We start from the raw sequence: 26,297 nt of genomic DNA, 5'->3' as shown, positions 1-26,297 counted from the left end.
ACATATTATACATAATTTTACTCTATTCTGGCAGCATTGAGTGCAAAAAATAGCTAACTTGATTATGCTTTGTTTACATTTGTATACTATATTTACCATTTACTAACAATGTGTATCATATTCACACATACCAAAGTAAACCTTAAATTAATAAATATTTGGTATTTAAGTGAAGAAAGCGAGGACACTTGCAAACAGCCTGTTTTTAATACATGCATCTACAAAGAACAGTTTGAAACGTGCATACTAACAGATTTGAGCTTTCTTTTCTTGTTTTAAAAGGAAATTTGTACTGCGAAGACAAAATAAACACTCAAGACCCAAACAAACTTGTTGAGATTTGTATTTACAGTAAAGGCTTGTCACAAGATTAGATAATATTCTTTAGAAATGTTCTGAAAGCCCTCAAGAAAGAAAATGGACCGGATTCTGGTGAAAGTTGTTTTCACCTTCGAGACTACGTCGATGTCATATCTAAGATGGAGTGAGTCAATTTTCGGCCGTACAGACTATGAAAAACCTTGTATTTTCTTTAAAACATGCTTTTCAATGAACTTCCTGTGTCTATTCTATGGCGTGATTATACTGAACACATTTTTAACTGTATTAAAATGTGTTGACAGAACACTTGGAACATTGTACCAGTTTTTGTTTTACTTTGATGAGCCCTGTAATTGCACCAATGTTATTAACCATGAACTAGACCCAGATATCTTCAGAGACAGAGCAGCATACTAGCCTAATTTTTTCCTGCCTTCCATCAAGAATGTTATGACATCACATTAAAACAACCCATTGGCTGGATATTAGAACTCAAATACAGCTATAGCCACAGAGAAAATACAAGACAGAATTCTCCTGGCAGTGCAAAGTCTGTAAAATTCAACAGGTTTGTATGAAAACACAGTGATTACATAGAGACTGAGTGAGCTGTTTTGACATGAGCCACGATATTTCAACCACTGAACTGCACACAACTGAGTTTTTATATTCTGCTTAAATAGGAACAATCTTTATAAAGGTACATTGGAGTAAATTTGCATTAATTATTTGCCACTTTGAGTACAGACATCAGTTAAATATTTTTTTTCTAATCAAAAAACATACAGGTACATGTCAAAAAACATGAATCCCACAGTGTTATAAAAGTTTTGTGGCTCTAGATGCCCCACATGATATTTGAGCCCATGCAGTAAATGTTGATGCCATAAACAGCTTAGCAGAGGTCTACGTTTTACTTTGAATTTTCTTTTAATACCAAATATTTTAACAGGGATGTAAATGAAGTGTAAGTCAATGGCTTGAATCTACATTTTCCCCATATTTTTGAGATGCACCTGTATTCTGATTTGCTTTAAAGGGAAACCATCCATGTATGGTTCACCCAAATGAAATGGTCACCCAATGGCACAGTACAGAGCAACATATGCTGTGTTTAGATATTTTCGTTTCATTTTTTTTTGACCCATCTCCAAAACCAGCGCGGCGCGATCACTGTAAAGGTTTGGTTCACTTTATGTTAAAGCACATTCCCTGAGAAATGGTCATAAAGCCACAACACATCGTTTCCCCCTTGTGGTGGAGGAGAATTTCACAGTCAAAAATCAATATCCAAAACAACTAAAGCTGAAATGATCACATATTTATATATCATTCATTGTTATGTCTTGATAAACATTTACAATTTCTTACAAAAGTCATTGATACATTGTAAGAAAATAAATAATTCATTACAATTGTCCTTTCAGTAAATCGCACCATGATTGTAGCATGAGCAATCACAGTAAACCATGTGGCTGAGGGTTTGGAAATATCCTTCAAGTAGTTGTCCCGCCAAAATACTTTTAGGATTAAAAAGGACCAGTCACTTTATGATTATGCAATTTTCTTACAGGTTCAGACAGTAAACATATTTTTAATTTTGAACTGTGTTTCATACAAATTAAGGCCACAAATCCCACAGTGAAATGTAGGGCCAATATTTGGGTTAAAACAGAGGTTCTAAAACAGTCGTACAGTTTTATTTGTTGCTGCCAACTCTAGGTTGAGACCTTGTACAAGTGCCGATTTTGTCCTAATTTTCCCAACGCAAACTGTATCAAATCTTCTATATATTTCAAAGTTGTTTCTGCGATGAAGCTCGTTTGATTCTACTTGAATTTTACCCTACCTTCAAAAGCTATTAAAACGCATTTGATTTGAGACATCATAAAAGATGATTTCTTTGACCGAATGGCCCTGGAACAACAAACCAAAAGATGTTTGTGGAACCTCAGAAACATGAAGAAGATCAGATCGTCCACTGAAGCGTACAAGTCAATCCACGCACCGTTAAGCAAATAAACAACAACCGCCTTTACTGGTGGGAGCTATGTCACGACATCTTTACAAGAGGAGTGCAGATGCAGTCACGATTATTTACCAGTGCTTCAAGCTTATAATTCACTTGCATAACATTACTCCACTCTACAAGAAGTCCAGGCAGAATATATTTACACAAGGCATTACAATGGGAGAACCTCATATTGAGATGCTCCTCACAGTCAAAAACAACAGCAGCTTTGAGTGACCTTTAGATGTTCCAGCCCAGACACCTTCAGCAGTGATCTAGGGTAAATGTCCTCAACAAAAACATGAGCGTGGAGCCTTCCAACACTGCACTTCCAGGTCTCACTGACAGCCATGAGGCAAGAGCCCTCTGTAGCGTGGTAAATGAAGCCCCTTTTTAAATGAATTCCTCCTCAAAAGCAGACAGGAGGTGGCGGGATGGGCAAACTGGGTGAACAGACGACTCGGATTTTCGAGAGCAGGTGAAAGCGTCCCGTCTCAGAGCTCCGTAGTCTCCCAGCTGACCTCCCGCGGAACCTGGCGTCATTTAGTCCCAGTGTGGATGACGGTGACTGTGGAGGGGCGCGGCCGGGGCACCTCTGGCACGGCAGGGGTCTCTTCGCGCACTGGGGAGGGGGGGTCTGAGTCCTGAGTGTAGGCTTTGACAGTGGAGGGCAAGGGGGCGAGAGGAGCACCTGCGGGAGGAGAGAGACCGCATGGGTAATGTTAAATACTGGGTTTCAGATGACATTACAACACTCTACTAGCCCTGTAGCGTTTAAGGTGGACATACAGGATTGTGCCTTTATGGAGCAATGTGTTCCCTCGTCATTATAATAAATAGAAGTAATAAGTACAGTATATCGTTTGGATTATTTGAAAAAGACACAAAAATAGGGTTATAATTTTTTGGGCTTGTAGACCTTATTCAACAGGACAGTGCAGCACGAAATGGAAATGAAACTGAGGAACGACATGCAGCAAACTGTCGAGAAACTTGAACTCACAGCCTGGCCCACACACGGCAGGCATATGTGTTATCCACAGAGGCACAGGTTGAACCATTTTCTGTAGCCTTTCTTCATCACATACAAATTTGTCAAAGCTCGATCTCAGATCTCGGGAACTAAGAAGGGATGGGCCTGGTTAGTATTAGATGGGAGACCACTGGAATGCCAGGTGCCACAGGGGGGCAGTAGTGCACACTGTCGTTGTGTTATTGGCAAGACACTTCTCCCACTTTGACCTCCAGTATGCTGGTGTGATAGTGAATGTGGGACAAACAATGGAAATGAGCACATGGCAACAATGTGTTGTGTTTACTGCATGTGGCTCATGTGTGTTCATCAATATGCACCGTCCCAAACAAATAACACATAAATGTAAACCTGCTTCAGTGAGTGGGGTGGAAGATCTGCAGTTTCAAACAGGAAGTGAATTAATCTCCTATTTTTAAGACATCTTAGATTAATATAAGGATTTACAAAGAAACAAATGTAATATAATGATCTACCTTTATAGTTGAATGTATTAAACTTAATACATTCCAGGAAAAATGAATAATGTCTTCTTTAAATGAAAAAGGGACAGGGAAAGAGTAAGTTATGTTGTTTGTGGTGTGGTTGGAGAAAAACCACGGGAGAAAATAAGGTGTCACAGCATTATTATTTTTGGATACTCCTGCCCCCACATTCACATTCTAGAATCTGAAAATTATTAATACAAATGTCACCTTTAGAAAGAATGTTTAAACTTCAAATATGGAAGATATTCCTTAAAGTTATGTCTTGTGTGAAATCAAGTTGCAGCACAAACACTGTCAAAGTCACTGCCCTCATTGATTTAATTGAAATAATCTCAAGAGCTTTTGAATGGTTTTCAATTAACCAAGCATAAAGTGTGTATAAGTGTGATAAGGAACACAGAGTGCCGAGCGTGTCACTCACAGTCCTTGAGGGAGAGTGGGGCACAGTCCACAGACTGACTCTTGGCCGGGCCACGACTCTGAGGCCCTGACACCGAGTTGGAAGTGGAGATGCTGCTGCCAAAACTGGTGCCCAGCTGCAGACGCCTCATGTGCCGGATCACTGCAGTGGCATTGAAGGCTTGCTGTGGACAAATAAATAAACGCATTTACCACTGTTAATATTCAAGCATTATCTGCATTTGTGTTAAAACCGATGACTCATTCTCACCCTCCATTTGCTTTTGGCAAAATTTTTCCTCATCTGTCGGCTGACGGACTCATGGATGTTCTTGCAAAGAGCCGTGTCTCCAGCAATCCTGTGAATTAAACCAGTTATTTGTGACTAACCATGGACACTATTATATTACAGCTTTTTTTTAAATTTGTGCCTGTGAGGCCCAGGGATTCTCCATCCCATTTGCACGTATCATTTATTTTCATTTTGCAGCAGCAGCAGGAGCCAAGTCTGATGGGAGCTCGCTCACCACATCACTTTGTGTGAAATTTTGTCAATGAAAGCCATTTCTCTCAGTTATGACACCTGCTACCATTGTGACAAACACATATTTGTACGGAATAGACCACCTTCTCCCGGCCCTGAAGCCAATTAAAGCTAAGAGACATTCACATCCTATTCCTGCTGCACACGCTCCCTCTTCATGTTAACTCTGGCCTGGGAAGACATGCTAATTGTTAATTAAAGCTTCCACAATTTTCAAGGGTCCTTCAGGACGCTGGCCACTAATTGGCAGCCATTTATTCAGCCAATCTGTGCGAGGGCGGGCAAAGGAGCAGAGGTGGGTTAGTGCCATGGTGACAGATGACAGTGGGAGGACCAGCTCTCCATGACAAATGTGTAAGCTGCCGATTTACGTCACAGCGCTTGCAAAGGCAGGAGATGTGAGCTTCCTGTGGAGTGTCTGCAGCGGCGCAGCGAGGGGCCATGCGTCTCACCAGGGGTGCTCCAGCGCCTGGTCACAAGTGAAACGCTTCTCTGGGTCCTTCTCCATGAGGGAGCCGATGAAATCTTTGGCTGCGGAGGAGTGGCAAAAGGTCAAGAACATGTCCAGCCGAGGAACACTTATCGCTTCAAAGCAGGAACTTGTCAGCCTATAATCTTACTCATGACTTATGTTTCTTGACACCAAAAGTTAAAATAAAAAAAAATAAAAAAACACACAAATCTGTATCTCCTAGACATGATTGTACTACCATGTTTTTCCCCCACTACAAATAGATTTCTTCATCACAATCAATTGCAGGGTCTTGAATAATATTGTTCAATTTAGTGAAAAAACGATCCGACCGCTACACTCCGTCTTAATCTACTCAGAAAACATTTTGTATTTTGTAAACCTTTAAGAAAGAGCCATGCGAGTCGCTATTTTATATGATGCTTTGGTTGAAAGCTGGTGGCTAAAACAATGCATGCATGTGTAATTACTGACATAACAAAGGAAAAAGTTAGGCAGATTTAAATATCTACTTCCTCCTCTCACAGTTCTGAAAATCAGGAACCCCAGGCTTCAAATAAAACGGTAGTTTTGTTACAACTGAACACACTCAAAACTACATCTCAACTAATGTAATTGAGTGCAAATGTACTTTTCCTTCTTTATTAAGTAGCCTGGACACATTTACTTGTTTGAGGACAGTAGCCACCCACCAGAGTCAGATATGTCGTCCCAGTACGGTGCATCAAACTCATAGTCTGCCTTCAGGATCTGCTCGAAAAGCTTGGAGTCGTTCTCATCGTAGAAGGGCGGGTACCCACATAGCCTGACAAGACACAGGATTAGATTATTGTGAGACCGTCATCAACCAGACCGGCTGATGGGAGAAACTTCAGCCTAAATCGAAAAAGGATTTATGCTGGCCTAATCTCACTCAGTGACAGTTTGATTTCTAACATAGCATGCAATCGGAGACAGCCCTTGGGGAGATTATGCGTTCTACATGAACACTAAGAAGGGCAAAAACATACAATCACGCTCAACTGTGAAAGAGGTTGGGAAGTCCATTATCTAAAAATGTGAGACACACCAATTTAGCTCATTTGTGTGTGGATGAATCTGACACTTTCATCCGTGCCCCTTCTGTTAACTGTTAAATGTGATCATTGAAACGACATGATGGTCAGGTGCTTCCGTTAATGAGAAGGACCAACTAAGTGTCTTCCAATTAAAAGACTAGATTCATTTGTTTGTGAAGATGCTCAGAGTACATAATGTGCAAATGTGGTTTAGATATGGGATTGTTTGATAAAATGGAAAAGCAAATAACAACAAAAAACATGTCTGAACCCACATATAAAGTAAAGACATATTCCGATAATTTTAGTTCAGTAATTTTAGTTCAGTAAAATCCTGTTATAACACTATAACCTTTGGGTTAAACCAAGGTTATAGTGTTACAAACGTTTATTCTACACAAATGAACACTAAACAGAATTTCAATAATGTTGATGCAACCAGCCTTAAATATTTTAAACTAAATACTAACTTATACATGTTAAATCCTTACAAAAGTATGGAAAAGTACTTACAGAATGTAAGCAATGACTCCAATAGACCAACAGTCCACGGCCTTGCTGTACGGCTTCTGTGCTAAAACCTCCGGGGCTAAAGAGGAAATAATGTCAAGATATTTACTGAATACAGTTCTGTGGAAAATATTACATTTAGGATTGTACAATTAATCACATTTGAACCAAACTTGAGGATCACTCGTCTCAAACCATCAATGACATGGTTGAGGCTTTTTAATCAGTTGGAATTCAGGAAAAAGCATGTGGTTTGGATCAGAGTTAAGACTTTGATGGAGATGTTTGACGATTTTGATGTTAAATGTCAATGACTGCACACTTATGTTCATATTGAAAGATGTATATATATATATATATATATATATATATATATATATATATATATATATATATATATATATATATATATATATATATATATATATATATATATATATTTTTTTTTTTTTTTTTTTTTTAAACTAGACGAAATTAATAATAAAATATTATCAATATGAGGAAACATTGAGGTACATTTTTTGTCATATATCCCAGCCCAAATGTACTTTCAGTCTTTGCTGAATGAGAGGGATTTTAATGTCAAAGTGAGGAGTAGCAGATGTGTGTAACCGTGGCGACCACAGATTATATTGGCTGATGTTTGTCCAAACCTCTGTGGGTCATTATTGAAGGGTTCAAAGGTCGCACTTACCCACGTATCCCGGGGTCCCACAGGCAGTGGCCATCACGTCTCCGGTGCCCTCCATCTTGGACAGGCCAAAGTCACTAATCATAATCTTAGAGTCGTCGTGGGGACTGAAGTAAAGCAGGTTCTCCGGCTGTAAAGCAGAGAAGTGGCAGAAAGGGAATTTTCCACATTCAAGTAGTCAAAAGTTACAATTTACAACGTAGACCGATATGAGAAAACATAGTAGAATACACCCTGGAATTTATGACTTCCTTTAAGTGGAATATAAGTCACTTCAGACATAAGGAGAGTAAGAATGCAGTAATAATGAAATAAATGTCTAATAGTTGTTTAATGCAATCCAATGTCACTGTGGAATATTCCAGGCAAATCATCAAGATCAATGGAAATGTTCCAATTCGCACGAACAAAAGATAGAGATGGTGAGCTCCCTCAATCCTCTAGGAGTGTTCCATCATAGAAAAGCATTCAGTTGTAGTCACCTGGACACTGCTTTTGTTTTGTTGGATGAAAGTCGAAAACAACAAAAACATTGAGTCCAGATACCTACAACTGATTATTTTTCTACAAAAAGGTACAGAGAAAAAACGTTGACTGGCCTGGAGTGTTTCCTTGTTTTAGCTTCAAAGTTCAGCCTCCAAAAAAAAAATATTATTTATTTTCTATTTTCTAAATATTATATATTATTTATTTCTATCTTGTGGCTCCTGTGGTACACAGGATTTCCATACATGTATCCAGGAGGCGCTATAGAGTCAAACAAACAAATAAGATCTGTTTTGTTGATTTCAGACAATTGAAATTCAACAATGCTGGCACAAAGTTGAAACCATCACACCAAATGTAATATCCATGTGTACATCATATTGATTGATAGAGGTTTGTGTGTCTTCTAAGCCAGAATATTTTTTTCATAAATATAGTTGTGCAAATAATACATCTTACTTGATAAAGTGCATATAAACACTCAGATATTGGTCATATATTATTCATTCCCTTCCTATACGTAGCACTTGAACACTGACGTAGGGCACTTGCACTGAATCAGTTTTTGTAAGAGCACCTTTTATTTGAGTTACTGTGACATTTCTCACGCACTCTTTATTTTCCAAATTGGTCGTTTTGTATCTTATATTTATTTACTGTCTTGTTTGTTGTTGTTTTATGATGAGTGACGCTGCAAAACCAATTTCCCCTTGTAGGACAATAAAGATAAATTGTTTTGCTGTGGTAATATTTGAAAGAAAACGACTTAAGAAAAGAACATTGCCACTAAACATACACTATTTGAATTGAACACAAGCACCAACACAGTCTGTGGATTTGAAGCTAGTCACAGATCTTTCCTTTTGTAAATCATGCACAGGACGCCCACCACTTTGTCTCTGTGGACATTACATAAAACCTGTATTTGGTCAGTGCCGTTTGAGATCAGAGTAACTTAGAAGATTGCAGTCCGCGGGGTCCAAGTGCAGCTGTACCTTCAGGTCTCGGTGCACGATGCCCATGGAGTGGAGATAGTTTACTGCGTCCAGAACTTGTCGGATGAGGCGACTAGCATCCATCTCTGTGTAGAAGCCCTTTTCCACAATGCGATCAAACAGTTCGCCTCCCGACACCCTGTCAACAAATGAGAGAGGAGCAAAGGCTGTGATGTAAAGGTTAGTGCTTTCTTAGGCCACATGACACACAGAACGCTGCAGCATACTGTTTTACCAGAAATAACTCGACTTCAAGATCCAACGATCTAGAATCACTAGTTTCAAACAGAGCTGGAGACAGGTCAGAGATGTTTGGTGGAATTTGTTGTTTAACTGTCAGATTGCAGATTTGTTGACCTGGTTTATGGTGAATATTCAAAAACGTCTTCACTGACAACAAATAAAAGGAAAGGGAAATTGTTTTTTTCACAATAGCTTCACAAAGTGGTGCCATTATTCAACCACACGGATGTTATTGTACAGTTGAAAGGACTTTAAACCAGAACAATAATGTGACAGGTTTGTGGATCTTATCCCTGACTGTTGATAATAAAGCTTAAACATTTTTGGATCATAACTTTGTTCTGTAAATTTCTTTCAGTTGAGTTGGAAAAAAATAGAGGTGGAAAGTAACTTTAAAAAATGTACTCAATCAGGGTTGGTATTTGTAATGAGTAGATTTTTCTACTCAGTACAGTACAAGTCTCAATTGTCCCAATGCACAGTTGTTGCTCATGGGTTTCAGCTTCCTGTTAATCACTATGGCATGGTTTCAATTTCTCATCATTCTAAAACACATAGATACACACAAACACTAGTACCTTTTACTTGAGTACAAATATACAGTACTCTAATCTTGACTTGACTCTGATTATGTGTTTGAGTATGATGTTTACTTGAATTTAATGAGGCCCCTGATGATCTCAACTAAAATGTAGTTGAAGGGTCAAGATAGTGCCAATATAGTATAGTGATACATAACCAGTCATGAAATCCTTCCTTTTTTTACCTCAATGTTTTATTATTATATTATTATAAACTTTTTAAACGCTTAAGTTGAGTTAAAGTTAGAAAAGGTCAACAGAATAAACGCCACACAATTTTCAATGTGACATTTCCATATGACATTATGAAACAGTTTCTAGCAAAGAGGCTAGAAACATCTCTCCATAAATTGCTGATGCATTAGTCACAAAAAACAATATATAACCATGCAATGGCAGAAAACCCTGACGATGCAACTAAGGGAAAATATTAGCAGAGGAACAGGAGGCACAGCAAAAGGCAGCAAAATGACTAGTGACTACACAGAACTGAAGCAAATGTTTTTTTCCCGTATGTTAAAATAATAAAGTGGTTACCTGTAGAGTTATATGAAACCTGTAGAGTTATACGAAACTCTTTACTGTGGTAAAAGGTGAAAGGCAAGAGTTGAGTGCAAATCATGCCTTTATGGCAAGATGTTACATATGAGGAAAATAAATGGGTATAATATATAAAAATATAAATATAATACGGATTTTAGAAGGATATGTGCATCTCAGACCACATGCCCCTGACCTGTGGGGTGCCACAAGGGCCAATCCTGGGACCCCTTCTGTTCAACCTCTACATGCTGTTGTTAGGTCAGCTAACACACAGCAACGTTATATTCTATATGTGCTCCTACAAATACCTAAGCCAATTATAATAATGGTAGTTTTAAAGTGTAAGGTAGTTTTCTAGTTGTAATGGTACGCTGGATCATAACAGAAAGCTAAAATACAAACATTCATACAAACAGAATTTATACTTACAGCTGCATTATGAGGTAAAGGTGGTTTGAACTTTCGTAAATATCTTCCAGGGCCACAATATTTTCATGTTTTATTCTGCAAGAAAAAAATAAGAAAACCATTAAATACATATATTTTTTTTTAGATACCGGTAACTGACAGTTGAATTTGTGTTGTATTCTGAACATCTGAAACGTTTCAAACATTTTATTTATTTGTAACCTACAATGTGCATATGCTGTACGAAACGGTGAAAATCTTTTGTGCGAGTCTGTGGGGGCGTTTAGAGGATGCAAATCAATGAATCAGCATCATCACCAAGAAACACCATTACCCTTCCCCCCCTTTGGCAGGACCCCCTGAAGAAATAAATAAAAGGAAGATGTAAATGCCATGAATCTTGTGTCCAGGCAACGAGTGACAAGGTTTTGTGGAGTGCGCTCACAGCCGAGAGGGCAGGTGGCTGAGGAGGGCGGGGTAAAAAAACATCATTCATAACTTATGCTTTCACTAAACAAAACAGATTATTGATTGACACTGATGAGGACAACAATCAGTAACTTGTGCATGTGACAGGTTTGCATGTTTTTATAATTATTACTTGGTTTAGTGGGAAAGTATCTGTGGTAAATATCACGTAATATCAGTTAACTAGCCATTTTTGAAGAATAAATGAAAAATGAAGTTGTAAATTACAGGAAGTAGCGCTGAATCTCCCTTTTGTCATCAAAACACAACATGTTTATACACTTTTAAACATTTATCAAACAAAGTAAAGGTAATGTAATATATATATTTATTTGTCAAATAATAATTGTCGTGTGAGCTTAGGCCCTTGTTAACAGTATGGTTGCTAGGTAACAGTTGTGGAATAACTGCTACATATGTCACATCTGCTGCTCATGTCCAACCAGGAAGTAGGAATATAAAAGCAAAAATTGTCAAACTGGGGCAGATGGATTTTTAGTTTTTGTGGAATGAGTAGTCACCTGGCATATGCACTTTTAGAAATATATTGTACGACTACTTTACTTTGTTAGTGGTTCTGTCCACAAGCGCTCTCATCATGCTACATGCCCTACAGCCTCTGCTATAGTCATGCACGCTTGTGTGGTTGACTGTGCAAGACCAAAGTGAAAATGACGCTGTCTAATGAAACTATCAAATGCAGATCAAGTTATTGAGGAAATATTTGTGATAAAACATGACAGAAATGAATGCCAAGAATCGACGGTGAGAATCGGGTCTAAAGAATTAAGTCTGAAGAATAAAGTACATCTAACATCTAAAGCAGAATTTTGTGGATATATGTTGTTCTGGGTTACAGTTTGTCGAATTACTCGGCAAGAAACAAAAACTGGTAAAAAGAATAATACAATAATATAATCACTTATGAAACATCAGGAGCAGTTCTTGAGAATATTATTTGTCAATTATTTTTATATATCTAAAAACTATACTACTGAGTGACTGCGGTTTGATGATCAGATTCTAGAATGTGAAGGCCACCTGCTGTGGAATGGAGAACAATAACATCAAAAAAACAAATGAGCTCCATAGCAACTGTATCCAGGCAACTACACCCAACAACTGGCCATTCAGAGGTGACTGATAAGTGAGCTGCTCCAAGGAACTAACCCACAGCAGGACGAGTGGCTTGCTGCCCGTCACCTGCTGTCAACGCTGATGAGCAAGTGTCCGCACTGAAGACATGAAACTGAAGATAGAGGGGAATCGACACAGCAGTCCCTTAAGCCCAGAACGTGACCGGTAAATAAACTGATGGTACCTGCCCCCTCCACTGAGGACTTTCACAGACTGGATGGGATGAGGCAAGGGAGGAATGAAGTTTGTGAGAAGGCAGTGTACATCCAATTGTGTCATCATAATCATAATAATGCAAGGCAAGATTTAGTAGTAATACTACGTCTCACATTGAAAAAGGCGTTGAACCAATTTCAGCTATAAAGGCCGTGGCTTTTGTGTATTTAACAGGGTCGTTCGTTTCAGCCTTGGATTTGGAGGGAGTAATGCTGCATTTCAGTTGTCCTCAGATCGGCTCTTGAACCTCGGAGTGACATTTTTGTGTTCCAGATGTCCAGTCGTAAAAAAACATGAGCAGTAACACTTCATACTAGTCAAAAAATATTAAAGGGCTCAAATCATCCAAAATGTGGATCATATTAAGTATATTTATTACCCAGATATTGCCATTACATTTTCAAGTTATCAACATTTAGGGTTAGGTGTTTAGTGCTTTTGCTTGTTAATTTAACAGAAGTTTCTCTGTTCATGTTCACAGAGGACTCTGTGAAAGTCTTCTGTGAACAAGGCATAGGCCGCCATGTTTGCTACGGTCCATGCATTTCCCTGACTGGTTAATCTGCCAGTCAATCATACACATTTGAAATAGGTATTTGATATGGTTCCAAACTCCAACGTCACAGTATTTTTCAGACTGTCCCATACTTACTTTCTGAGCACCGCAATCTCGTTTTCGATGCTGGTCTCCTTGCCCTTAAGTGCTTTTTTAGGTATGCATTTGATGGCCACCATCTTCCCCGTTGCCTTCTCTCGAGCCATCACCACCTCAGAAAACGCACCTCTGCAGAAAAGAGGACACAGAAAACACCTTAGCTGGCTGCTATACATGCACAATATTGACTCAGAAAACCTATCAGCAGTGCGGAGGAGATAGCAGGCACTCAGCCACAGAGGAGCAGAACACACAAACAACATATTGAGGATATTTTCTTTCATATGTGCAATTGCTGTTGGAATTCATGTGCAATTCATGTGCAATTACTATGAAATTCATGTGCAATCTATGTGCTGTCGTGACACATATTCATGTGCAATTACTGTCGTGATCACATGCAATGGTATTTATGTATTTATTTATTCATTTGTCTATGGGAGTTTTTATTTATTTATAGGAGATCTTCTACTGAAAGTGTTTTTCAGACTTCCTATAAGTGATCTGTTCTTCTGTATCTACCTCTGTATCTACCTGCGTTGCACCAATGAAATTTCCCCATGTGGGACAATAAAGGAATATCTTATCTTATCTTATCTTTACTGAACACAGTGCTGAACTATGAGCTCCCATGTTGCAGGCCAAAAGCATGGCAAACACAAACGACATCCATTTTGTTGACCATTAATGGAGTTTTCCCAAAAAGCCAAGATCATCCAGACATAAGCTACAACTGAGAAAACCAAGTCACTACTTTATCCAATAACTTTAGTGACCATCGAGGTGAGGAGCTTAATAGAGCCCGGCATACTTGGGTTTATATCAAAGAAAAAAAAAGCGGTCAAGGTGGATGAAGTGTCTTGCTCAGTGACACAACAGCAGTCAATGTCTAATTTTAAAGTTTTTTTTTAAATTGTTGCGATTTTGCAGAAATGATGTATAATATTTTGTCATTCTTGGTATCTGATGCTACTGTGCCTCAGTGACTTGAGAATCACAGACTTTGTGATTGGCTTTTCTTTCTTATTGCACCTCCACAGGCTGAAGCTCCCTCTGCGGCTCCTGCAGCTGGTGCGATCAAGATGTTCAGGAGGATGGATGATTTCACCACATCGGATTAATTAAGGTCACTTCTCCTGCTCCTTTTTGAATACCAATGTCTTGTGTCGGCAACAATGACAGCGTGTTTAAATACACCGCATTATTTATTTTCATACATGTGTTTTTGTTACAGACCAACTGTGGACCAATTTACATAAAAAATTTAATTTGTGCTCATATTAGAAGAGGGCACTGAATAGCATCTGAAATTGCTAACCCAGACGTTCTTGTGTACAACAGGTGAAAGAAACATGACATCTAATGTGACGTCTAACCCTTTGAAGCAGCAGGCGGCCAATATCAAACAAGCCATTATGTCCTCAAAGTAAGTGTAATCAGTTCCTCCCAACGGGCTCTAAACTCTGCCCCATTCACTGCATTAAGTCCTACCGTGCCCATTAAATCCACGCTAATCCCTCAGTCACTGTCCCACAGGAGACGGGGGGAGGGTTCAGGTCCAGGCGCACAAACAAACAGTGAACACATCACCTGGACGTCCCAAAGCGGAGCTGAAGAATGACCAGGTGATCTAAACGTCCTTTGACTTTGACCCCATTGTGACGTCATGAGGTGGGATCAAATGAGACAACAGAGAGAGTGTGTGAGGGATGGTGCATTACAGTCTAGTGTCCTCTCCTGATATGACCTTCTCTTCACAGATGTTGGCAAGCAGACAATGTGCATGTACACACTTTATATTGCAACAAACTTATTCCATATTGAAACCACGATGAACCATGTAGTAATTTAGTAACATAATTAAAGAAAGGAAGACTTCAAGTAGCAAACAAAAAGTTTGAGCACCCCTGAAAAAGGCAATCCTTTTGGTCCAAAGCTTTACCCAACTAATTGCCTTCCATTTCAAGAGGTCATTTCTGCCGGTCATCCCATTATTGCAGCAACAGGCAAAATTATTTTATTTTTCTAATACTGCATACTACCCAATCTCCCAACTGTGCTACAGAGGATAAACAACAAAAGTCTTCCTCCGGCACATTCATCATGAACCCTGCACAAGACGACAGTGAGTCAAACCACAGGAAGCCAGCAGTTTTACAGCCTTCTGCAGCAACATCTATGTCCCGTGCTTAGCCCAACATGCAGCGACGACTCTGCTACTTTATCTTACTCAGTCAGGCCCAAGAAAAATAGCACTGCCAACTCAGATAGTGTTAAGTCTATTAATTCACTCAGTTGTGATGTCTGCTACACATGTACATATGGTAAGCTATAACACCCACATGCAACACACAATGTGTAAAGATAGTAGTTAAAGAGTTGAGGTTATTTTTACTGTAAAAATGTACTCTGCATTTCACCCATTGTTTAATGCGTGTGCTGCATTTGAGTGCACAGGGAGGGAGTTTCTCCAGATCTGGAGCTCGGCTCAGGGTCAGGAGCGCATGGCTCTATTGAGCATGTTTTAGGATAATGAGGGAAACCAGAGCCCCCAGAGAGAACCCACCCAGACCCAAGGGAGGGTTGTATTCAAACTCTGTTGACTGAAAACTAGCCCAGCCTCTGGGGACATGAAGCAGGGTTTACTGTCCAGGTCAATGGCTCATTATTTACACAAATCAACTATCATATTGATATTTACTCATACAGAATTTTTCACCAAGGGGGACTAGGATTGAACCCTAAACTTCCAAACTGCACAGCTACAACGTTCAACGTCATTCTACCATATCTTACATTGAACATACATTTCAATAAATAGTAACACAAGACGGACAAGACAGATGTACATTTAAAAGATAATTAGTAAAATGAATGAATGTTTAATAAACAGTGTATGTTACGATTGTCATCAAACCCAATAAGCCATGAGACAATGTTCTTTGTTCTGCAGTTTTTCTCACCTCTAACTCCCAAGCAGACCATAATGTTTGGAATTTGCCATCTCACGTATCACTGATGAATAATAATATTTGAATTTCACACGTTTTGCCAAGCCAGCAGCAGCAGCAGCAGTCCTTGAGAGCTCTGAGATGACAGCCAGCTACATAGCATCACCACACTATGTTCACCAGTGACTAAGATGAATTGTGAATGCGGTGAGTCATACAAGATACAAAGGCTGAAAAGCATTGGTATAACTTTATAAAGTGTTCTGTCCTTATAGCAGAGTTTCTTTGTGGAAGGGTAAAGAGAGAACTACATGCTTTCAAAGGTTTACCCACACTTGTTTTACGAGGTTATTGCGATGAAGTAATCACACTGAATCATCCTGTGTAAGAGATGCAGCTTACGTAACATATATTATGGGATGGAAAAAAACAGGTGGTGATAGCGACGGTGGCCTGCTGAGTTCAAAGTCATCCACGGACGAGACATTACAGGTGGAATGACTGCACAACTTTAAACTAAGAGCGAGTATTTCCACCGCAGTACTGACACGGAACAAAAGACAACTATTCAGCTTTTTAGGTTCTTCTTAAAATGTTCATCAATAGAGACAATTGGAGGTTAAAGGTGCACTGTGTAACTTTTCTGGTAAAGAAGCTGAAGTTGTTTGAAATGAATGTCTGCCACCCGTTTGACTGCATGGAGATGTTAGCAATATTATCTTCAAGGAGGCGAGAAGGTGACATGACATTGAAAAACGTGTAGGAAAAACCACAAACAAAGATCAACTCAGTTAAAGTTTGTGAACATTTTATGAGAATGGAGAAATAGAATGAGAATAAAAGACATTTTCTTCATTTTAGTCCATGTTTGAAAGGCAATTTGGTCCTAAAATAAACCACTTTGATGAAAACATGTCTTCACCTGTTGTATCTATCCCCAATAAAAAGACAATAAACATGATTCAAGGCCAGGAGGAATAGAGTGTAAATACCTTTGTGCCTCTAATCAACTTAGCAGTGACAGCCTCAAATTAAGATATGAGGAAACACAGTTTGATCTATGCTTTGTTAGAACTATTTACACATGAGAAAGTCCCCAGTCTATAAAGATAAATGACTGTTAATATACGATCCCAGCCGTAATGACTGTGGAGGGACAATGATTCTTGATATATCGCTGCATAACTGTCTGCGATACATCACGCAGAGCCAGGAGAAGATAACAGGGGGAAATGCACTAAGCAACCAGAAATTTATGACAGGTGAAGTGAATAAAATGGATTATAGCATTATGGCCTGCCAGTGGGATGCATGCATGAGCGGCCAGAATCCATTTGGATGAACGGAGGAGGTGAAAGCAGGAGAAATGCAATGGAAAAATATTCAAGTGGATATAACACCAGTGAGGCAGGTGAAGTGAACTTTGTGCGCAAACATCAAAGCAAATGTGGACAGTTTTGGGAGTTTGACAAGAGCAAAATTGAGATGATTAAATGACATGATCCGAGCATCTTTAAAACTACTGTTTTTTTGGTTTTCTTTTTTAAACTGTACGTTTGTCCAAAGAATTCTGTGGATGTAGCTGCAATCACATACAAGAGTAATTCTAAAAACAATAATGAGGTTTATTATATGAGGATGCTGTACTTAAGTTAAAACATTTCACCTTCTGTACTTGAAGTTATTTTTTTCAGTGGATATTCACCACAATGTACTTTCTACACCGGTACTTTTTTTCCCAACTGGACTGAAAAGTAGAATTGCTTTTCTTATGGTTCGGGAGGTTATTTTAAGCACGTTCGTGGTGACTAAAGGTGTTCAAGCCCCAGCTCTAAGGAAACAAAAATACACACATAAAATACACACAAAATATACAAAATAGGAAATTGATTTGTACTGCTAATATTGAACAAAGACCAACACAATTCTTTATCAAAATTATTACATTTCCACAAAATCTAGGAAAACTACTTAAGTTTGTTTCTTAAGAACAGGTAAATGTGCAAAGAAATGCTCGAGTACAAAGAATACAAATCTAAAGACAAACTACTCTCCAGCTACTTCGGTACACCAAAAGCATTCATTTCCTCTGCACTGCACCCATCATGCACTGCACAGAAGAACTTAGCCTGAGAACTTTTATTACAAAGGATTCAAACTGCAGCATATTGCTTCAGTGTTGCACTATAGTCTTTTAGAGTTTTCATGATAGTTATATAATTTAACTCATCTCGAGAACGCTTTGCCCTTCCAGGTTCTGCAAACTGCTGCTCAGCAGCAAGATGCTGGTATAGCTTTCTAATGGTAACATCACAGCTGAGAATAGATTTTACAGAGTGTCTTTTCTCAATTAGGTGCATGGAATTGAAAAAGGAACATAGCAAAAATCTAAATAAATCATGTGTTGTTAAAGGTGGACAGTATATATTATATGCTGATAATATTGTGGCAGCTGTTTTGAAGATATAATGCTACTTATCGTTTGAATGGAAAAAATGCAACAGAAAGAGCTGAAGAAAAAAAATAAAAGTTATGTCATAAACTTTCAAATAACGGTATATGGTGATATTTCTGTATCCTAATTAATAATTTGACCGATTTCATATTTGTCTGATAATTAAACCTCAACTAATACATTTAAAGACTTGTTTTTTTAAATTTCTGTTATATTGACATAATATCATGATTCTCCCAAAAAAAGTATTCAGAGTGGTTTGAGGCTGTGTTGTCCTGCTGCTGTCCGCTCTGGTTCTAAAAGGTGCTGTTAGAAAACGGAGCCTGAACAAGCCTCTGAACACTGTCAGAAAATGAAAAGGCGCTGGAAAAGAAGAATCAAGCTTCCCGCAGTGCTGTTAAGCTGCCTGTAGAGGCCACTAAAAGATACTGTGACTTCGAGCCGAGCTTCAAAAGCAGAAGTGAGGGGGAAACAGGCTTCAATTTGGATGGATTTTGGAACAATTTAAATACAGTTGTGCATTCAGCAGCAGAGGTAGCTCCAGTGACAGAGCACCTCCTCCAGAGTCCTGTGAGGGGCTGGAGGGGGAGTCTTCAGAAAATCCAAGGACTTTCAGATTCTGGTTGCCTAGCTGCCGTTTTCAGGCTGGTTTCAAGGACCGCAGTGCTCCTTTAACCTATCACGGACACGCAGAGTATTATCAACACTCATCAATTCAAGCACCTATTCAAATGTTAGGATCCCTCTTCAAAAAGACACATATTTATGCATGTTGTGTCACAAAGGTTTTTTATAATGTATTTCTATATATAGCCCTCATTCGTCCAGGCGTGTTCCATTGTAGAAAAAGCTTCAGTTGTAGTCATCTGGACTCAGTTAGAAAAAATAGTATTTCTATAGGCAAGTTTTAATTATTGACATGTGATTTATTGTGTGTTTATGTTGCTAATAGAAACATGCAAATAATGATTGACCAAAACTTGGGCTGCACAGTATATCACAAACGTATTATTATCGTACTTTTTTTTTTAATGCAAATGATTTGAATGAAAATGCCTGAAGTCCCAAATTAGCCTTGATGTAAACTTTTTTTCTTACTTGTAGATTAAGGCATGCACATTTTACTTTCAATAACGTTCAATAACAAAATGTATTTTCATTAATTAATTCATACTATTTATTTATACAGGGAAAACCAAATGAGTAGATATTTTTCATAGGCACCCTGTTAAAACACTACACAAAATAAACAACAAACAGGTTAAAACATTAAATAAAATTAACCCAATACATAACACATTTACACATTCAATATGAGATGAAATTATATAAAACAAGTTCTTTAAAATCATTAAACGGCGTAAAATGATTTCATTTAAAAAGTATCTGTGTTTTGTTCCACAGGAGAAGTTGTTGAAAGACATTTTTCTTGTCTCTGTGTTGACACGATGGGATTGTAAGACAAAAATGTCCTGAGACCTGAAACGGTGAATACTTGAACTGATGTGCAATAAACTAGATAAATAATCAGGCAAAATGCAAACTAGAGCCTTGTACACAAACAAAAGTGCTGTTCTCTTCTCACATCCTATGATCACATTCTACCTTAGAATATAATTGACAGTGGTGAGTTCTGTATCCTTCTCCTGTAATGAACCTCCGAGCTGAACCTCCGAGCTGAACCTCCGAGCTGAACCTCAGAGCTGAACCTCAGAGCTGAACCTCAGAGCTGAACCTCAGAGCTGAACCTCAGAGCTGAACCTCAGAGCTGAACCTCAGAGCTGAACCTTAGAGCTGAACCTCAGAGCTGAACCTCAGAGCTGAACCTCAGAGCTGAACCTCAGAGCTGAACCTCAGAGCTGAACCTCAGAGCTGAACCTCAGAGCTGAACCTTAGAGCTGAACCTCAGAGCTGAACCTCAGAGCTGAACCTCAGAGCTGAACCTCAGAGCTGAACCTCAGAGCTGAACCTCAGAGCTGAACCTTAGAGCTGAACCTCAGAGCTGAACCTCAGAGCTGAACCTCAGAGCTGAACCTCAGAGCTGAACCTCAGAGCTGAACCTTAGAGCTGAACCTTAGAGCTGAACCTCAGAGCTGAACCTCAGAGCTGAACCTCAGAGCTGAACCTCAGAGCTGAACCTTAGAGCTGAACCTCAGAGCTGAACCTCAGAGCTGAACCTCAGAGCTGAACCTCAGAGCTGAACCTCAGAGCTGAGTGATAAACCGAGTTCAGAGGTTTTAACACTGTTGCTGTAGAATGCACCGTATATAATATCACCATAATCTAGAATTGAAAGAAATGTTGCCTGGATTTACTGTGAAAAAACATTGTATTTCTAAAGAAGAATGACAATCTGCCTTTAAGATTATTTGTCAGCTCCTGTGTTTGTTGAAGGAGAGTTTATCATCCAGATGCCCAAGTATTTGTAATGGGGTACTTGTTCAATCAGATCTCCATCAAGCGGAAGAATAGACCCTCGAGTGTCTTTTGGAGAACAGCATGCATTTTGTTTTATTTGAATTCATTAATAATTTTTATTTAAATTAACATGGAGTGACAATCTTCTTGAATATTTTGAATCACTTGTGCAGAAGAAGGTGCAAACAGAATTGCATCATCTGCATACAAGTGTAGATTATGCATATTCAAATATCACATCCTTTATCAGACTGAAATGTACCGTTTTGAAAATGGAAATGTGTTAAAAAGATTATTTCTGAATTAGCCTACATTAAAGGCGCAATGGACGATTTTTCGGCGATTTGAGAACGCAGGCGGAAGTGCACATGCGCACTCCCCCGTGCGAACTGACACAACACACACGTGCGTTTGTTTATTAGAGTGACGGATCGAATCGCATCTCTCGTCTCCCGCAGATTTCCGTCTTCTTCCGAGTCAGCTCGAACTGTCTTTCTCCGTCTTTATTTTGCCCCGTACACTGAGGGCACTATATTATGATAGATCAATGCGCTTAGACACGCGGAAACGTGGGGACGAGCCTGACGCGGCTGCAGGTGAGCGATAGGTGCGTTTTATGATTGATACGTGGCAGGACTAATCGGCAGTCCATGCCATGAGGAAATGAGACTCAGATTTGGGCCAAAAAAATCGTCCATTCAACCTTTAAGTCTCAGTTTTGTCTCTTTAGTTTTTATTTTGTTTTAACGACATTATTCCAAAACTGTCAAAAAGGTATATAAAAACATTGCAATAATATCAATATCATTACACATTAATAGACAGTGAATGTCAAATGCATTTAATCTGCAGTCTATTGTTCTACACCAAACAGCGACTATTGGGTCAGTGTCTGTCAGCTGGGCATCGACAACACTGACAAGGCCGTCCTCCTCTAAGGTGCTTGTGGTCAGGTTACTTAATTTACTTGCACAGAGTATCAGCAGCTTAGGGGGCCCGAATTAGCCCGGCAGTGGAAGCAAGACAACAGACTCAGTGGCCAAGATCCCATTAGCTCAAACAGCCACATCCAAAACACATGGAAGAAAAGACAGCGAGCAACGACTGACACCACAGTAGGCCCTGAGCCAGTATCGATATCTAATCTGTCAACACATTTACACCACAGCATCTGACACCATTACGAACGCGCAGTAGTGTACATAAGCAATGCATTCAATTGCAAAAGGGACTCAGTTACAAAGTTAGATTGGACTTTCAGCAAAGATCACAATAATACAAAACACAAATAATAGTTTCGTGCATGTTATTTCTGTTGATAGGAAAGCACAATTAGAAGAGATTAACTATACGTCTCCTTTCCAATCTTAATCCTCAGGTCAAGCTGCAGTCCACAGGTGGCATTTCAACCTCGCAGTGCACCCGCCGTGCCCTAATTCAGACACTGACTAACGATCAGTGTGGTAGTGTCAAATATTTCTTTTAATGAATTTTTACTAAGCTCGACTGCACTTTGGAGCATCCACAATAACAAAGTGTGTGTTTAAAAGTGCACATAGTTGACATAAACAGCACGCACATGAAAGCTGTGACTGGGTGTAAATATTAGCAGTAATAACATGGTGTCGTGGAGGTAATAGTAGAGGTAATAGTGGTATCCCGTATGAGATTTCAATGAGACATGGTTTGGTACTATTAACAAACTTAATCTAAAAAAAACTACTTTCCGTGGCCAATGCTGATACCGAGTGGTTATAAACCAAAGGACAATAAAGTCTGTTTGTTTTTAATTGGGTGATTTAGATTATTATCCCCCAAATTATATCATTTGAATTCACTACAAACTCATCCACAGACCACAGCGCTGTTTTTCTACCAACTGAGCACATTTTCAGCAGTTTCCTCTTTGCACTTAAGTGTTAAAACAAAGCTTTATTCATATTTAATATGAATAAAGATTATTTCTGTAGGCAGCAGACAGGCCAAAACAAAATATAAACCTACTATAGAGATTTAAGACCAATATCGCCAACTAAAAAGTACAAAAATCTGCCCGATAACTCATCTCTACTCTTAAGCGCCTTAACCCCACCAGGTGAGTCTAATGGCAGTAATGTTAAGTAAACTAAATCTAGTTGTATTAGCAGAAGTGCAGTTAAAATAATATCAGTGTAATTTTTGTGCCAATTAATTTAAACTTCACACTCCATAATGATTTACTACGCTACAACTAGTTTCACTTCAACAACCGACTCAACTCTTTACTTTATATGACATGGAAATTAGTAGTATTCGTAAAAACGATGTCAGAACTAATATTAGTCATAAGAACGCTGACAATAGAAGCAAAAATAATACTTAATTTGAATGAATATGAATCAGTTCCACAGCTGGTTGGCCCAAAGAACGCATTTGACATTTCCTTTCTTGATTAGCAATAATATCCAAGAGCCCCATGTGACTAATAGTAATCTGATGAAACTGTATGACCTTTGTAAACTAATGAATGGGTAGCATACGGAGGTGTGTGTCGGTGTGTGGGCGGTGACTTTTCTCTTCCCACCTGATCATTGTCAAACCGCAAATAAAGATAATGAGTCGTGTTATTCAAAAGGATTTTCTCACATAAAGGAGAGCACAGGGAAATCAAAGCACCTCCAGGTAAGAGCTACATCTGCTGAGGTGTTGACTGCACATCGTGAATTATTCATCCGTGTGAAAATGTTGAAGAAATGGCAGAGACAAAAGACAAGGTTGTATTGAAAAGCAAACTACACGGTTACAAGAGTCACGCAGAATTAAGTGATCAAATTGATTTGCAAGGCACGAACTTCTTGCACACAGTTGCATTCATAATTTATTGCTTTATTTAGTATTCTACAGCGGCTTCTTATGGCATGGTTTTTAATTGACGAGCTTCAGATGAAACGGTCTTAATGATAACTTCTTCAATGTATAGATCTATATTCTGACAGCCAAGTGGAGGTTTGTGAAAGAGGGAAATTAAACAACAGATTCAAGAGTTTGTTTTGTACAGTAGTTACAATAGGAGCTTGCAGTGCTTTTTTACAGGCCTATATTTACTGTGTGCACTGAATATTTAATACAGCTTCCTGATAGCTACTTGTAAGAGCCTGCATCTTAATGAGATTGTACACGTTGCTGCTAAATAAAAAGGTATTAAACTTAAATAACTTAACAGAGTTATATGCCTGTAAAGTAACCTACTGTACTGTACTATTATCTGTCCTGACACACATGTTGGTTTCATTAATTCTCAGAGGAAGAATGCTATTTTAACATAATTTATGAACCACTATTTCACAGCGGTCATAAAATCTGCCAGTGTTATTTACACCAGGCTTAATATAGGCCCATAATGAGCATGTTGTTATCAGGGTAATAAATGTTATTTAAATCCTAGATGTCCAAGACGTTTATTACATACTTAGAAGATGATGGTTTTAGAATGTATGAACAAAAATGTCTAAATCTATTTACATGAGACATGTTTGGGTTGTTTTTCTAGTTTTCCCAAACAACACAAATCATGTCCTCCTGACCTGCTATTGAGAAAGAACCATGGACCCTGCACTGTGGTCGCCCCAGTGACGTTTGAGGGTCAAATATAACATTTTACACTGGGACAATAAAGAGCAACTTAAAGTGCATATGACACGACACATTTCACTAAAACATGATTATTTAATTTATTTCAGTATTTCCCCAGTGTGACAATTTTAGAGAAGTTTATAATGTTACTTCCTGGTTGGACAAGAGCAGATGTGACATAGGTCGAGGTAATTTGTTAACTAGCAACCATTTTGTAAACAAGGGCCAAAATTCATGATTTTATCTATAATAATATCTGAAGACATCTTTATTTTGTTAAATGGTTGTATAAACTGTGGGATGGGGTCTGTTGTGAGTAAATAGTCTCTGCATTCTGGATGGAAAGTAACTTATTGATGACAAGAACTCTGCACTACTTCAACTAATATTCAATGTGGAAAAAACAAAAAAAAAGAAAGATTTAAAACTATGATGATAAATATTTACCAGTGACTATCCCACCAAACAAAGTAATAATTAGAAAAACACGAGGACTGGTCATATGCACTTTAAAGCATTGAAAACAATTAGTAAGAGACAAAAGGTTTATTCTTGTGACTAATTTCTAATTTCTAGTCATAATTAGGACTTACTTGTCATCGTTATGTCTTAACAGTGAACATACAACTGTGTTTATATTGTCATATGGGCTTTGCATTTGAGAAAGACAAAGGTTTAGTTGATAGTCAAGTTAATTCTGAAGAAAATAGTTCCCTAGCAGCTTGGCTGAAGAACATACTGCATTCCCCAAGGGAAGCCCAAGCCTCAATTCCCAAATGCAAACAATGCAAACACACCACATCAAATCCTTTCCCTCACATTAACATTAAAGACATTTCCTGTTCAAATGATTTGTGGCCCACTTGTTCCTGTCACACAGTGTTGGCCCAGCCTGTATCAACAGTCTGTGAACCTCCTACAGGGGCACAACTCATTCACAGGGAAACGACTATCAAGTCAAGCAGCTCGAACAGAGCCAAAAGAAACATTGGAATGACTGCAGGCCTGCTCCACTCAAACTGAGCTGAAACTGCACTGTTCAGTGTGGAAAAGCACGCTCTGGCATCAACACCTGCGCGTGGCTTTCTTTGTTACAAAAAGGCTAAACGAGCTCAAACTAATGGCGTGGCCGCCTGTGCGTGATGCTAATAAAGCTGCAGTGCTTTCTGAATGACCAGTGACACAGTCTGTATCTGTGACATCACTCAGTGTCTGGAGAAGGTTTTCCTCTCGAGCCAGAGGAGAATGTGGAGAAGATGTGGCCGTGTTTGTGTTGAGGCCGCTGCCCTCAGAGGATCTCTACATTCAACAGCTGTCAGCCCGAGCATCGCGTCTGTGGCGCTGGACGCAGGCTAGTTGCTGCAAAGTTTGGTGTCGCCATGAGGCTGGCGCGGCTTTAGCGCGATACTCACGTGCCAAGGACTTCCTTAAAGTCGAAGATTTTCTTGATATCATCGACGTGCTTTTTCCACGAAGAACCGTCACCGGACTCGCCGTTTTCTTTCGCCATTTCGTCGCGACGGCGGTGGGGGTGGAAAGGCAGAAGATAAAGAAGACACTGGAGGAGCCGTGCGCTGCAGCCGCCTCACCTCAGCCAGGCAG

General features: G+C 39.0%; 1 protein-coding gene across 1 annotated transcript; it reads right to left on the bottom strand.

Annotated features, from left to right (window-relative positions):
- Positions 1–185: 185 nt before the first annotated feature.
- On the bottom strand, positions 186–26,297 carry camk1db (calcium/calmodulin-dependent protein kinase 1Db). The gene is made up of 11 exons (XM_072434488.1): positions 26,108–26,297; positions 13,257–13,388; positions 10,805–10,879; positions 9,009–9,147; positions 7,531–7,657; positions 6,840–6,915; positions 5,961–6,073; positions 5,249–5,327; positions 4,524–4,611; positions 4,275–4,437; positions 186–3,023 (listed from the first exon to the last, which is right to left on the bottom strand). The coding sequence occupies exons 1-11, from the start codon at positions 26,203–26,205 to the stop codon at positions 2,872–2,874; spliced, it is 1,242 nt and encodes a 413-aa protein (XP_072290589.1). The 5' UTR covers positions 26,206–26,297; the 3' UTR covers positions 186–2,871.

This window comes from Eucyclogobius newberryi, unplaced genomic scaffold (assembly GCF_026437365.1).
Source record: "Eucyclogobius newberryi isolate DKJ021-1_F unplaced genomic scaffold, fEucNew1.0.hap1 SCAF_7, whole genome shotgun sequence".
Classification (NCBI taxonomy): domain Eukaryota; kingdom Metazoa; phylum Chordata; class Actinopteri; order Gobiiformes; family Gobiidae; genus Eucyclogobius; species Eucyclogobius newberryi.
This window is presented reverse-complemented; position numbering and strand designations above follow the sequence as displayed.

Coding starts and splice junctions, on each gene's coding strand:
- camk1db (XM_072434488.1), bottom strand. CDS start 26,205: ATGGCGAAAGAAAACGGCGAGTCCGGTGACGGTTCTTCGTGGAAAAAG. Junction 10,880..13,256: donor GAGATTGCGGTGCTCAGAAA/GTAAGTATGGGA, acceptor TTTTTCTTGCAG/AATAAAACATGAAAATATTG. Junction 4,612..5,248: donor CAGGCGCTGGAGCACCCCTG/GTGAGACGCATG, acceptor TTTAATTCACAG/GATTGCTGGAGACACGGCTC.